Source organism: Portunus trituberculatus, chromosome 9, assembly GCF_017591435.1.
Source record: "Portunus trituberculatus isolate SZX2019 chromosome 9, ASM1759143v1, whole genome shotgun sequence".
NCBI classification, from domain to species: Eukaryota; Metazoa; Arthropoda; class Malacostraca; order Decapoda; family Portunidae; genus Portunus; species Portunus trituberculatus.
The window spans coordinates 13,037,389-13,052,135 of record NC_059263.1 but is presented as its reverse complement, the minus strand read 5'-3'; the positions used below and the strand labels follow the sequence as shown (position 1 = coordinate 13,052,135).

Genomic DNA, 14,747 nt, shown 5'->3' with positions numbered 1-14,747 from the left:
AGACCAGAAAATGTAGGTTTACGATAAATAGAGGTGGAAAGTCTACCTATATATTTCCCAAGTAAAGCCATCCCTCAACAATACTCTGTCAGCATACCCACTTATGATAGTGTGAATTTTTACCATTATAATTCACTTTGTATTTTTACTGTATTCTTTTATACTTATATTTGATTTATCGTTTTATTTTATTTTAGACCACTGATGATGACATAAGATGAAATGTCGAAACGTTTGGCCCATTAAAGATGCTGCTCGTAGCTACCTTAGTGATTGCTTTCCTACTGAAAATACGATTTCCCAGAAATCAACCTGTTTCGGAAATAAAAAATTGCTGCTGAACCTCAATAACTTGGACCCCAATATGTCAGATTTTACAATAAGTCAGACTCTGACCAACCCAGGGACTAAAGTTCTATTTGAACTGCTTCCCCTCTCTCTCTTTTTTTTTTTTTTTCTCCCACATACTTGTATCATGTTTTCTATTGACATTATCCAAAATCTAATTCCAACAACAATGTGCATTTTAGTTTAAAATGATACCAAACAAAAGTCAATCCGAGTTTTTGCCAATTTTGTGAAAATTTTTGAAGTGTAAAAAAACATTTTTTGAGATATTTTCTCCTAAATTTTTTTCATAATTTTGTCCTAGATAGATAGATGTAAGATGCGCTATTGCCTTTGCAACGGCAGCGCAATTTTCTTTTCTTGCTTCAGGGCTGGATCAGAGCTAAGTCACTCTTTGTTTTTCTAGTTTTCCAAAGTTCTTCCACATACAGTGTATATTTTTCTATTTCACCTTCACTTACTGGGTTGAACAAAAGAACTTTTTTTAATATGGTGTCTTCTGTAATTGCATATCTGCTGCGTATGTCTTTTAGTCCTTGGCAGTGTAATAAAAAGTGTTGTAGTGTTTCACTTTCTCCTTCCTGGCAGATGTCACTTTTTCTCCCCTCCACTAAACCTCTTCCTCCAGTTTAGTTGTAAAGAATTAGTTCGGCACCTGAACAATAATTTAGATTTAAATGTATTATCATATATGTTTTCTTCCTTGATTTCTTTTTTATTCATAAAGTACATATTCAACGTTGATTTTCCTTCCATTCCTGCCCTCCATTTCCTTTCTCCCCATATCCTTACTCTCTCCTTCATGTACTCTTCAGTCATTTGATTTAATTCTTCCATATTGCTTATGTTGACTTGTTTCATATACCCTCTTATTAATATAAGCCACTGACTTCCTTTACTATTTTCCTTCATTTCTTGTATTATTTCTCTTAATAAATCATTATTTCCTTTCAATACATGTTTTGCGTAGCATAATTCAATTTTTATATCTCTTTCTTCCATGGTGGCACTTCTTACTTCTCCTCGTAATGCCTCTACTGCCACATAATTTGGTGCTCCTAAAATATGTCTCCAAACTTTATTTTCTATTCTTAAGTCCTCCGAAATCTTAAGATATCTTAATGAGTTAGACTCATTCGGGGGTTGTGATCCTTTGGGTTTTCTGCCTCTTTTTTACAAAAAGATTGCTTCTCCTCTCGCTCCAAAATTGGCAGTTATTTTTAGAGCTCTTTTTCGTAAGGGTTCTTTTCCGGTATGTTGGCGTACTGCAAATGTTACCCCTATTCCAAAGGGATCTTCATCCTCCATTCACCCCGGTGACTATAGACCCATTTCCATAACCCGGTATTATCTAAGATTTTTGAGCGCCTGCTGGCCAAGCGTCTCAATCGTTTTTTAGATATTAATAATTTGTTGCCATCTAGTCAGTTTGGTTTTAGAAAAGGTCTCAGTACTTCTGATGCTCTCGTTTGCATAACGCACGACATGCAAGCTGCCCTTGATGCTGGTCATGAATCTAGAGTAATTTCACTTGATTTTAGTTCTGCATTTGATCGTGTTAATCATAGAGCCCTTTTATCGAAAGTTAGATCTATTGGTATTGGTGGCGCGTCCATCAAGTTCTGTCAGAGTTCCTAACGAGTCGAAGGCAGCGTGTGACTGTTGATGGCTGCCTTAGTTCTTTTAGTCCAGTTGTATCCGGTGTTCCGCAGAAGTGTTCTGGGACCTCTTCTTTTATTATTTATACATCTGACATGTGGTGTGGGATTGAATCTAATATGGTTGCTTATGCTGATGACACCACTATATATGCGACAATTCCTTCCCCACAGGATAGGCAGAGAGTCGCTAATGTACTCACTCAAGATGTTTCAAGGATTCTGTCATGGTGTGATCGGTGGGGTATGAAACTGAACCCGAGTAAATCCCATAGTATGGTTATTAGCAGATCAAGGACACCTTTCCCAGTTCACCCTGATATTGTTGTCAACGAAGTACCTATTCCTAATTGTTCGTCTCTGAAGTTACTCGGAGTCACCCTTGATCCCAAACTTACTTTTGAGTTGCACTTGCGTTCACTTGCATCATCAGTCTCATGTAAAGTTGGTTTGTTACGCAAATATAGGCGGATATATTCCTCTGATGATATTGTAAGAAATTGCTTTTACTCTTTCATACTGCCTCATTTTGAATATTGTCACTCTGTGGATCTCTGCAGCAGAGTCTCACTTAAAGCTTTTAGATAGAGCATTCAACCAGATTAAATTTCTTCTTCCTAATCTTGAGATTAATCTTCGGCATCGTCGTTTGGTTGGATCATTGTCCTATTTCTTCAAAATCATGTCTAATTCCAACCACCCGTTGCATTGTCATTTGCCTGCCCCTTCACTACCAGCACGTGCTACAAGACAATCCTTGATCATGAATGACCGTTCCTTGTCTGTGAATGGATGTAATACTTCACAATTTTCCCGGTGTTTTATCCCAGTATCTGCTAGACTCTGGAATACAATTCCCAACGAGATTGTTAATTCTAGTAACATTGAAGCATTTAAAAAACGTGTGAATACCTTTCTTCTCTCTGAACTCACTACCTCTTAGATCTCTACCAATCTTCCTATTCTGTTGTTCATTCCTGTTACTTCCTTTCACTTATCGGTGAGGTGCCGCCCACTGGGCCTTTGGGTTTATACAGTTATGCTTTCCAGTGGGTCGCCTTCATTGACCTTATAATAATAATAATAATCTTTGTAGTTGTTCCAGTTCTGTTTTATTCCAGTCCACTACTGCTCCTCCTGTGAGTACACTTGGCAACACTACACTCTTCCAGTATGTTTTTCCTATTAAAATTTTATTACATGATCTTGCCGCCACTGGAAAAGCTAAGTTTGACATTTTTCTTGCCAATTCAATTTTCATTTCTTTATATTTCTTCATATGCTTTCTTTCTTCTGTAATCCTTATTCCTAGATATTTAATTTCTTTTACTACCTCAATATCCTTTATCTTTTCTGGTTTAGGTTCTTTTCTATTAATAATCAAACATTGGCTCTTTTGTATATTGATGTTCAGCCCACATTCAGCAGAAGTCTCTGTCACTAAAGTTATCATCTGCTCCATTTCTTTCCTGCTGTTTGATAATAGAAGCCCGTCATCTGCATGGAACAATACTGGAATGTATAGTTTACTGTTTTTAAATCCCATGTGGCTTTCATTTATCTTTTTAATAATATGATTAACAAGTAGCACAAAGAGCAGTGGGGATCCTGTACACCCTTGTCGTATGCCACTGCTTACTGTGACATCCCCAACTTTCCTCTGGCCCAAGAACATCTGTGTTTTGTCATTTGTGTATAGTGTTACTATAGTGTCTATTATCTTGGGGTTGCATTCATAGTATTTTAACACCTTTATTAACTCTTTTCTGTTTACGGAATCAAAGACTTTTTCAAAATCTATAGCTGTAATTACTAGTTTCTGTTTCCTTTGTTTGCTATTTTCTATGCAATAGTTTAAAATGAATAAATTATCCTCTAGTCGTCTGCCTTCCGTAAATCCTGCTTGCAATACGTTTATTTCTCCAAGTGACTTAATGTGTTCCAAGAGTTTTCCTTTAATTAAATTCATAGTAAGCTTATAGTTGGTATTTGTTAGGGCTATTGGTCTGTGCTCTTTTACTTTTGGCTTATTTGTTTTGGCAATCATTACTGTTTTTGATATCTTCCATTCGTCTGGTACTTCATTTTTATTTATGACATGATTTAGGCAAATTGTTAAGGCTTGCAAACACGTTGGATTTTCTTTAAACCATTTTAATATTTCTCCTTTTATCTTATCTGGACCTGGTTGTTTTCTACTTTTTATTTTACTTAGTGCACTTTTCACATCTTCTTCCCTCCATCCATCCATCCCACCCCATTGCTTTACCTTGCTGCCACATTACTGTACCTTCTAAACTATCCATATGTTCCAGTATTTGTTTGGGGAAATATTGTATTTGGTCATCAGCAGTGTAGTTAATCATGAATTTTCCTGTACCATCAGGTTCCAAATTTCCTCTTAGTGCATCATAGTGTTCTTTTAGGTTTTCTGGTATTAGTGTTATTTTATTTCTCCTTCCGTACACTATTCTAGGGGTTCTTTCTCTCCTTCTTATCTCAGCAGTATATTCTTCTTTAATTTGCTCATTCCATTCTTCATTAATCTCATTTGGGTGCTTTCTGTATATTGTATTCCAATATTCTACCATTTTTTCAGGCAATACATCCCAGTCTATTCTGTTCCCTACCTCATCATAAACTGCAATTTCCTTTTCTTCCTTTTGGTTAACTCCCCTTAATTTATTTATCATATTCCACATTTTCTTTCCAGAATCCTTTGCTTCTTTAATTTCTTTAGTAATCTTTTTCTCATTTATAGTCATTTCATCCCTTATTCTCTGTTGTACTTTCCTCTTTTGTTTATTGTACAATTCCTCATAATGCTCTCTTTCGTTTATATTGCTTGCATTTCTTTTCAGCCTATTATATTTTTTTCTTAATTTAATTTCTCTCGGAATCTCTCCAGTCATCCATACTGGTTCTTTGACTGTCTTATTATCTAAAAAAGTGACCTTTTTCCGATATTTCTTCTTAAGGGTTACGTCTGCATTATCCTTTATTAGCATTTCTAGTTTTTTCATATCTATATGTTCTCCCCTACCATTTATTTCTTCTATGTCATCCTGCATTTTTTTCAAGAATTGCTCCTTTAATATTTCACAGTCTGTTTTATAATACTCTCTCTCCAAAACTTCTGTTCGTTTCCTTTCTTGGTTTGTATCTATATTAAATACTGACTCCAATAAACAATGATCAGACAAATCAAATATACCTTTTTCTTCATCAATGACCATAGTTTCAAAATACTTGTACATAGATTCATTAACTAACATGAAGTCAATTGCACTTCCTATGTTTCCTTGCCTCCTTGTTATCTCCCCTTCACATTTCTGATCACCATTTAATAGTATCATATTCCATTTTTCCATAATATCTAAAACTAATTTTCCATTATAATTTAAAGGTTGTGGTCCTATAAATCCAAGATGTCCATTGAAGTCTCCTAATAAAATAACCATCTCCTCGTCTTGGACTTTTTCAAGTTCTTCTCCAATTTTCTTTATTATTTTTTCATTACGTTCTTTATCAGACACATCTATATATGTAAGCAGCATAATTATCACAACATTCCTTATTTTAATTTCTACTTTCAAAATATCACAGTTATCACATTCCTTTTCATAAATATCATATCCATCACGCTCATACATCAACACTGATAGTCCTCCTCCTTTTTTATCATTCATATCTCTCATTTTTTCCACACACATTACTCCTTTTGAGAAATCCACCTTCTTATACTTCTGTTGTGTTTCTACCAAACATACAATGCAACATTCATTCATCTCTTTCAATAGTTCTTCCACTTCCAAACTTTTTGCTCTTGTTAATCCCTTTATATTTATTAGTTTTACTTTCACTTGATATACCATCCTGTTTCTCCATTCTCCTTTTTCACTTTCAGTTCCTCTCTCAAGTTCTTATCTGTCTCTCGTTCTTTTTTGGTCATATCAGGGGCTATCATAATGCTTTTTAATCTCTCACTCTCTGCATTCCTTAAGTTTTTTGCCTTCTTCAGTATATCAAATTTCTCTGTAACATACCTTAATCTTACTAACAAAAGTCTAGGCTTTGGTAACTGACCTCTGCCATCACCTATTGCATTCCTCTTACCAAGTCTTATTGCCTTTTCTATTTCCACATTTCTCACTCCCACTCCTATTTCAAATACTTCATTGCATCTCTCCTTGTCATCCTGTTCTCTCTCATAACCTTGTTCCTTATTGGATTCGTGAACCCCATACAAGACAAGGTTATTAAGCCTATTCCTTTTATCTTCTTCTTCTCTAACAAATTCTAAAACTTTTTCTGAAATTTCTTCAATCAGGGTTTCCTCTATATTTACTCCCTTTTCTATTGATTCTACTTTACTTTCCAGTGCCAGCAGTCTCTCTTGTAATTCCTCATTTTGAATCTTTAGAATCATATTATCTTCTTTTAATTCTCTCACCATTGTTTTCATCTCTCTTTGTTGCCCTCTGCACATCCTACATTTCCATGCAACTATATCCCTTAGCTCCACAATCTTCTCATACTCCTTTTCAGTCACCTGTTCACAGCCGCAATGGAACCACCGATCACAGACCTCACACATAAGACCATTTTGATTCCCTCTCACCTTTACTTTATAGGTTCCACAATTATTATTCTCTCCCTGCTGTATCACTTCTTCCTCTTTACCTTCCCGAGACCTATCACTTAGGTTTTTTCCTCCATTGTTGGCCTTCGTGGCCTCACAACTCCTGCATATCTCTTCGGTGTTTATCTTTCCGTTTAAACCACATCTTCTGCACGTCTTCTTCTTTGCTCCTCTCCCTCCTTCATTATACATGATTCACTTGGTACTTTACCACTTATAGTCGTAATTTCCATATAAACAGCCAGACTTTAGCCCTGAACTGCCAGCCGCAGCTCCTCCAACCGTGTGTTTCTCATATCCTTCTTTTGTTATTTGTATTCATCTGATTGACATGAAATTTTCACATATGATTGTTTACTTGATGGGGACTTCCTGGAGCATGATAGGATGATTATGCATCAGATCCCTGCTTCTCTAGAAAATATTCACTCATACGTGAGGATCCGGAAGGAGCTGTCAGCAGTGTCATAACAATTTGCCGTTTTATGACAGAACTGGACACTCTCTGAGTTGTTATTAGTGTGTTGAAGTGAGATAATGATACTCTAAAGTAATTATTACTGTCTCAAAATAATCTTCAGTAATGGTGTTGTGAGAGTTATATGATGTATAGTTGTGATGATGAAAGTAGTGAGAAAAAAAAAAAACATTGTGAAAAGATCATAGCAGTCTCATGATACAGAGAGAGGATGAAAAAGCATGTCAGTTAGGCGTGGGATGAGGTGAGGGTCTCAGGGTCTCGGAGGGGGAGATAACATGCGTGACGGAGAGCAGGTGAGGGTTCAAGATCCAGCTGTCAGCCACAGCTGTCTCACAATTGTATGTTTATTTCTTGGTTTCTTCTCTTCTTGAAGTGCCTGATTCTAATTCTTGTTAATTTATGCCTGGAAGCAGTTGTTTCCGAAAAAGTAAAGCTAAATGACGCATGACCCCTCTTGACTCCTGAACATGTACCGAGTCACTGAGTGAGACACACCAAAGGTTGAAATTCATCAAGAGAGAAAAGTATTAGTGTAAAATTTTTTCCAAAGACAAGCATTAAGTGATACATAATTTTTTTAGGGTGTGTCATGCAAATCGTGCACTGCACGAGACATTTAAATATGGCTTCTTGATGGGAAGGGTATTTGATGATAAAAAAATAAACTACACCATCTGGTAATTTAGGGACTGAAGGTTTCAGAGAGACAATAATTCCAAAAATTTTTAATCCCCCAAATATTAAATAAATAAATCCTGCACCTTCCCTAAAGTCCAAGTTGAACTGCTTGGCCCACCCCCCACCTTTTTTTTTTATCTTTTTGGGGTGGGGGATGAGAATTGATATAACTCGGACATTTGCATTTGTCGTACCAAGCTTCTCCCCTGTTAGTCCAAGTCAGCGAGGGTCAGCAATATTTTGGTATTGTTGGTCAGGGAAACCAAAATAGGCAAAATTTTGCATTTCATTAAAAGTCTAGTGAGACACAAAAGTTTCCCAAACCTTGCATGGATGATGCTTTGCATGTGGAAGCCAGCATGAAACTGATCTGAAAGGAACAAGTAGCATGGTCAGTAATATGGTGATACTGTGTTAATTGTGAAACAAACATACAAATGATGAGTTAAATTTTGGTAGGAAAAGTTAGGCAAATGGTGAGTTGTATGATTAGCTGGGATTCCACTGTATATGCTTGATTCAACACCCCATTTTTTATTTATTTATTTATTTTTACAGTGCAGAAAAATGACCCAGATAAGGCTCTTGGGGTATGGACCAACATGCAGGAGGAAAACCATCAACCCTCAGACAACTTCCTTATTGAGCTTGGTCAGTTCCTGCTGGCCAGTGGTCGTCAGGTACCTTTTGCCATACCCAAAAAGGAAGCTGCGCCCATGAGTACCACACCTAAAGGTGAGGTCACACCTACGAGTGAAGCCACATCCAAGAAAGTAACCGCACATCAATCAGAATCGACATCTGTTGAACAGTTTAAGCAAGCTCTAAAGAGAAAAGACTGGACTGCTGCTCTGGATCTCAAGAAACGGTGAGTTTATAGATGGTACTTGATATAGTGTATTACCATTGCTGTACAGTAAGCATGTATTTCACACACCTCTCTGTATAGTTAACAGAGGAAGTGATTGTCACACCTAAATTTATTACCAGTCTTACTTTCAAAACCTTGCCTGATAAGCAGGTTTGCCAATCCATTACTTATACAGTCATCACAGAGTAGCAATAATGGGAAATTTCTGAGAAGTGGTTACAATCACCACAAACAAAATCAGACCCCTTCAGTGCAAAGTGTACGCAAAATAGAAGTCACACAATACCATGAAAATTGTGCTCAAGTTGGGTATTTATGTTGTGATGGTATCAGGCAACTCAGGGAGGGTAGACACTTCTGTGATGCCCAGCCTTGGTGCTTCCTTACTAGTGGAAGAGAGTGGATGTATGTTGAACTCCAGTTTTACATTTTGCCTGGTTTTCCTTACCTAATTATCATAAGCCTGAAAACCTTGCTTTTGACTCGCAGATGCAAAAAAAGATTGTATTCCAGGCCTAAGGGAAGAAAAGTTACTGTCTATGAAATCTGCTGGTGATTGGAACATGATAGGATAATTGTAAAATGGCTTCTTGCTGTGTTTACATCCTCTCTGACATGTTCTTAAGCAGCTCTGCATTCATTTCCTTCAGTTTTCTAGCTGTCAATTGTCATGTTTTCTTCAGAGCAATCACCACGAGTCTATTTGTCGTCTTTTAAGTCTTTCTCTTGACTCAAAAGTGGGTTTTATAAGCAAAAAATGTATTTTGTGGTAGGTGGCGCATGGCAGCAAAAATCTTTTTAACGGTTGTCTCACCACATCTTAATTGCCTGCACAACCAAAACACAAATTACCCAACTTTAACAAAGCTTCCATAGTAATGTGTCTTTTTATTATGTATGTACTTTGTGCCTAAATGTTCCAACTTAATTTATGGTGACTGTATCACCAGGGTTTTTTTTTTTTTTTTTTTTTTTTTTTCTTTCTTTTCGTAGGGAAGAGGGCCAGCCAAGGGCAAAAAAAAGAAAGTTAGAAAAAGGCCCACTTGAGCACTGGCTCTCCAAAGACTTCAAAAAGTGCCAAAACCGTCAGCCAGAATTAGGGGAGCAAATGCCTCGATACCTCCCTCTTAAAAGAAGACAAGTTGTAGGAATTCGGAAATACAGATGCAAGGAGGGAGTTCCAGAGTTTACCAGTGAAAGGGATGAATGATTGAGCATACTGGTTAACTCTTGCATTAGAGAGTTGGACAGAATAGGGATGAGAGGAAGAAGAAAGCCTTGTGCAGCGTGGCTGCAGGAGGAGGGGAGGCATGCAGTTAGCAAGATCAGTAGAACAGTTACCATGAAAATAGCAATAAAATATAGAAAGGGATGCAACATTTTGGCGGTGAGAAAGAGACTGAAGACAGTTAGTCAGAGGAGGGGAGTTGATGAGACGAAGAGCTTTCGATTCCACCCTATCAAGCAAAGCTGTGTGACTGGAACCCCCCCAAACATGCGAAGAGTACTCCATACAGGGACGGATAAGGCCCTTATACAGAGTAAGCAGTTGGAGGGGCGAGAAAAACTGTCGGAGACGCCTCAGAACACCTAACTTCATAGAAGCTGTTTTAGCAAGAGATGAGATGTGAAGTTTCCAGTTAAGATTATGAGCAAAGGACAGACCGAGGATATTCATTGTGGAAGAGGGAGACAGTTGAGTGTCATTGAAGAAGAGGGGATAGTTGTCTGGGAGGTTGTGTTGAGTTGATAGATGGAGGAATTGAGTTTTTGAGGCATTGAAAACTACTAGATTTTCTCTGCCCCAATCGGAAATCTTAGAAGATCGGAAGTCAGGCGTTCCGTGGTGTCCCCGCGTGATCTGTTGATTTCCTGAAGGGTTGGACGTCTCTGAAAGAATGTGGAAAGATGTAGGGTGGTATCATCAGCGTAGGAGTGGATAGGGCAAGAAGTTTGGTTAAGAAGGTCATTAATGAATAATAGAAAGAGAGTGGGTGACAGGACAGAACCCTGAGGAACACCACTATTAATAGGTTTAGGAGAAGAACAGTAGCCGTCTACCACAGCAGCAATAGAGCAGTCGGAAAGGAAACTTGAGATAAAGTTGCAGAGAGAAGGATAGAAGCTGTAGGAGGGCAGTTTTGAAATCAAAGCTTTATGCCAGACTCTATCAAAAGCTTTTGATATGTCTAACGCAACAGCAAAAGTTTCACCGAAATCTCTAAAAGAGGATGACCAAGACTCAGTAAGGAAAGCCAGAAGATCACCAGTAGAGCGACCTTGACGGAAGCCATACTGGCGATCAGACAGAAGATTGTGAAATGACAGATGTTTGAGAATCTTCCTATTCAGGATAGATTCAAAAACTTTAGACAAGCAAGAGATTAAAGCTATAGGACGGTAGTTTGAGGGGTTAGAACGGTCACCCTTTTTAGGAACAGGCTGAATGTAGGCGAACTTCCAGCAGGAAGGAAAGGTACAAGTCGATAGACAAAGTTGGAAGAGTTTGGCCAGGCAAGATGCAAGCACAGAAGCACAGTTTTTGAGAACAATAGGAGGGACCACATCAGGTCCATAAGTCTTCCGAGGGTTTAGGCCAGCAAGGGCATGGAAAACATCATTACGAAGAATTGATTGTAGACATGAAATAGTCAGAGGGAGGAGGAGAGGAGGACAAGCCCAGAATCGTCCAAGGTGGAGTTGTGAGCAAAAGTTTGAGAAAAGAGTTCAGGTTTAGAGACAGAAGAGATGGCAGTGGTGCCATCAGGATGAAATAAAGGAGGGAAAGATGAAGAAGTGAAGTTATTTGAGATGTTTTTGGCTAGATGCCAGAATTCACAAGGAGAGTTTGAGTTTGAAAGATTTTGACATTTCCTATTTATGAAAGAGTGTTTGGCAAGTTGATGAACAGACTTGGCATGATTCCGGGCAGAGATATAAAGTGCATGAGATTCAGGAGATGGAAGGCTTAAGTACCTTTTGTGGGCAACCTCTCTATCATAGCACGAGAACAGGCTGAGTTAAACCAAGGTTTAGAAGGTTTAGGTTGAGAAAAAGAATGAGGAATGTACGCCTCCATGCCAGATACTAACACCTCTGTTATGCGTTCAGCACAAAGAGGTGGGTCTCTGACACGGAAGCAATAATCATTCCAGGGAAAATCAGCATAATACCTCCTCAGGTCACCCCAACTGGCAGAGGCAAAACACCAGAGGCACCTTCACTTTGGGGGATCCTGCGGAGGAATTGGAAAAATAGGACAAGATACATCGGAGGAGCCCAACGGAGAAGAAAGGGTGACAGCATAAGTAGAAGGGTTAGAGGTGAGGAAGAGATCAAGAATGTTGGGTGTGTCTCCAAGACGGTCAGGAATACGAGTAGGGTGTTGCACCAGTTGCTCTAGGTCATGGAGGATAGCAAAGTTGATTGCTAGTTCGCCAGGGTGGTCAGTGAAGGGAGAGGAAAGCCAAAGCTGGTGGTGAACATTGAAATCTCCAAGAATGGAAATCTCAGCGAAAGGGTAGAGGGACAGAATGTGCTCCACTTTAGAAGTTAAGTAGTTGAAGAAATTACTATAGTCAGAAGAGTTAGGGGAGAGATAAACAGCACAGATGAATCTAGTTTGAGAGTGACTGTTAAGTCGTAGCCAGATGGTGGAAAATTCGGAAGACTCAAGAGCGTGGGCACGAGAGCAAGTTAAGTCATTGCGTACATAGATGCAACATCCAGCTTTGGAATGAAAATGAGAATAGAGAAAGTAGGAGGGAACAGAGAAGGGGCTACTGGCAGTTGCCTCAGACAGCTGTGTTTTGGTAAGGAAAAGAAGATGAGGTTTAGTAGAGGAGAGGTGGTGTTCCACAGATTGAAAATTAGATCTAAGACTGTGAATGTTGCAGAAGTTAATGTAGAAAAAGTTGAGGGAGATGTCAAGGCATTTATGGTCTTCAACAGGAGAGGTGTCCGACCTGGGGACATTTTTGGTCCCCTCCCCAGAGGGGGACTCCGAGGTGTTGTTTATTTTGGGTCCCATTTTTCTTTTAAATTTTGATGTGGAGTGAAGGGTGTATGTGTGGTAAGTGCATGTAGTTTTGTGTGAAGAAGGAGAGCTGTCTTTAGAGGGTAGGCTGTGACTACCCCCTTGAGTTGTGAGACACAAAGGGAAACATTCAACGAGATCACAACTAGCTTTAATGGAAGGTTCACAGCACCTCCTGAACTAGTGCTATTAGATCTCACTGGGAGTAAGTTATTGTTTCGGTAGGTGTCTGCTGGTGATTGGAACGTGATAGGATAATTGTAAAATGGCTTCTTTAACCTGCAGCCTTGCTTTCTAAGGAGTGAGCTTCACCTTACAAGTAATTTCAATTGTTTTACAATAGAGCCATTCTATATATGGTAATGTACAGTAATATTGTACAAGGGTGTGGTTCTTGCAACTGCCACTGAAAAAGCAGAGTTTGTAGCAGAGTTGTGTTGGCAACACTATGAGTAGACATTATGATGACAAATGAGATGTATCCTTTTATTTATCATGGGATGCTGCATAGGATTAGGAGATAAGAATTTTTTATTTTTGTGGCATCTGATGTAGCTTCATCATTCATGTCATAGTTTTTCGTAACCTTGAATGTAGCTTCATTGAATGTGAATATTAGGCATATGTATGTCAAATTTGACAGTATACAGGGGATCCTCACATATAGACAGGGTTAGGGCGGTTTTTCATCAGTCGAATCAGCATTTATTTGAAACGTGAAGCAATTTTTCCCATAATATACATAAGAATTAGGGGGGGATAGGGACCAACCTCCAGTCTAGACCCCCTCAAAACATCACTGTAACCTCTAAAAACACTAACTTAGACTAAATCAGTACTATTAAAGGCTTCATTTATATCTAACTTTTTTTTTATTAAACACATTAGGGTGCTGTATAGTACACTTTTGGAAAAAAAACACTTGCAGCATTCTCGCGGTACTTGTCCCTGTTCTTCCAAATGCTTGATACTGTTGATCTAGGGACACCCATTTGCACTGCAATGACACTGTGAGCTATACCTGCCTCACACTTTCTTATAAGCTCAAGCTTATCTTTGAAAGGCAGGAAATTGTGCTTCTTAGGGCTGGGGCTGGAGGTGGCTGTCCGTCATCTTTAGTCAGACAAAATGCACCGTTTTCCTCTAGCATCAATTTTTAGTCAAATTAAGATCCATGGTTTCTAATTAACACTTTATAATATAATTAATTTTCTTGTTAACTGGAGTGATGCTATAACATAACATATAACATATAACATAAATAATAGGATAACAAAGGGCCACCAGGGCCCATCTAGGTTATCCTATATCAGTCGCACAGCGACTTCGTCATCAGCACTTAAAGATACACTTACAAGTACACAATACATTATATACTAATTCTAAATATTTGGCCCATTAACAGGGATAAATCCTGCAGCGAATTCCTCTACAATCTGTGATCCCCATACATGGGGATCATGTCTTGTTTAACTATAGTAAATTTCTTATAAAAACTATCATGCAGCACTTTACATAATTATAAATCTAATAAATTTAAGTGCTTATCTAATCTGTTTTTAAACATTATCAAACTAGTGCTATTTACAACCCTCTCTGGCAATGCATTCCAGAAGTCTACCACCCTATGACTAAAGAAATATTTTCTTATATTTAACCTGCAGCCTTGCTTTCTAATCTTCTTGCCATGATTTCTTGTCCTACTTCCCTCCTCTAAGGTAAAGAAAGATCTCACATCTATGTAGTTTGTATCAGAACATTTTAAATAACTCTATCATATCCCCTCTTATACATCTCCTCTCAAATGAAAACATGTTTAATTCCTTTAATCTATCTCTATACTCCAGGCACTTTAATGCTGGTATCATCCTAGTTGCTCTTCTCTGAACTGCTTCTAACATGTTGATATCCTGCCTATAATGGGGTGACCAGGCCTGTATGCAATACTCTAAATGGGGCCTAACATAGGAATTATATAAGCTATGCACCACTTCCTTACTTTTATAACTAACATTTCTATTTATAAAACCCAG

At 38.2% G+C, this 14,747-nt stretch overlaps 1 protein-coding gene across 1 annotated transcript in view; it reads left to right on the top strand.

Moving 5' to 3' along the window:
• The window catches only part of LOC123501426 (leucine-rich PPR motif-containing protein, mitochondrial-like), a 362,529-nt gene that overhangs the window by 255,898 nt on the left and 91,884 nt on the right, over positions 1-14,747 (top strand). Inside the window, exon 20 of the mRNA XM_045250254.1 lies at positions 8,366-8,675. Coding sequence (XP_045106189.1) covers positions 8,366-8,675 — 310 coding nt within the window. The remainder of the gene's footprint in view (positions 1-8,365; positions 8,676-14,747) is intronic.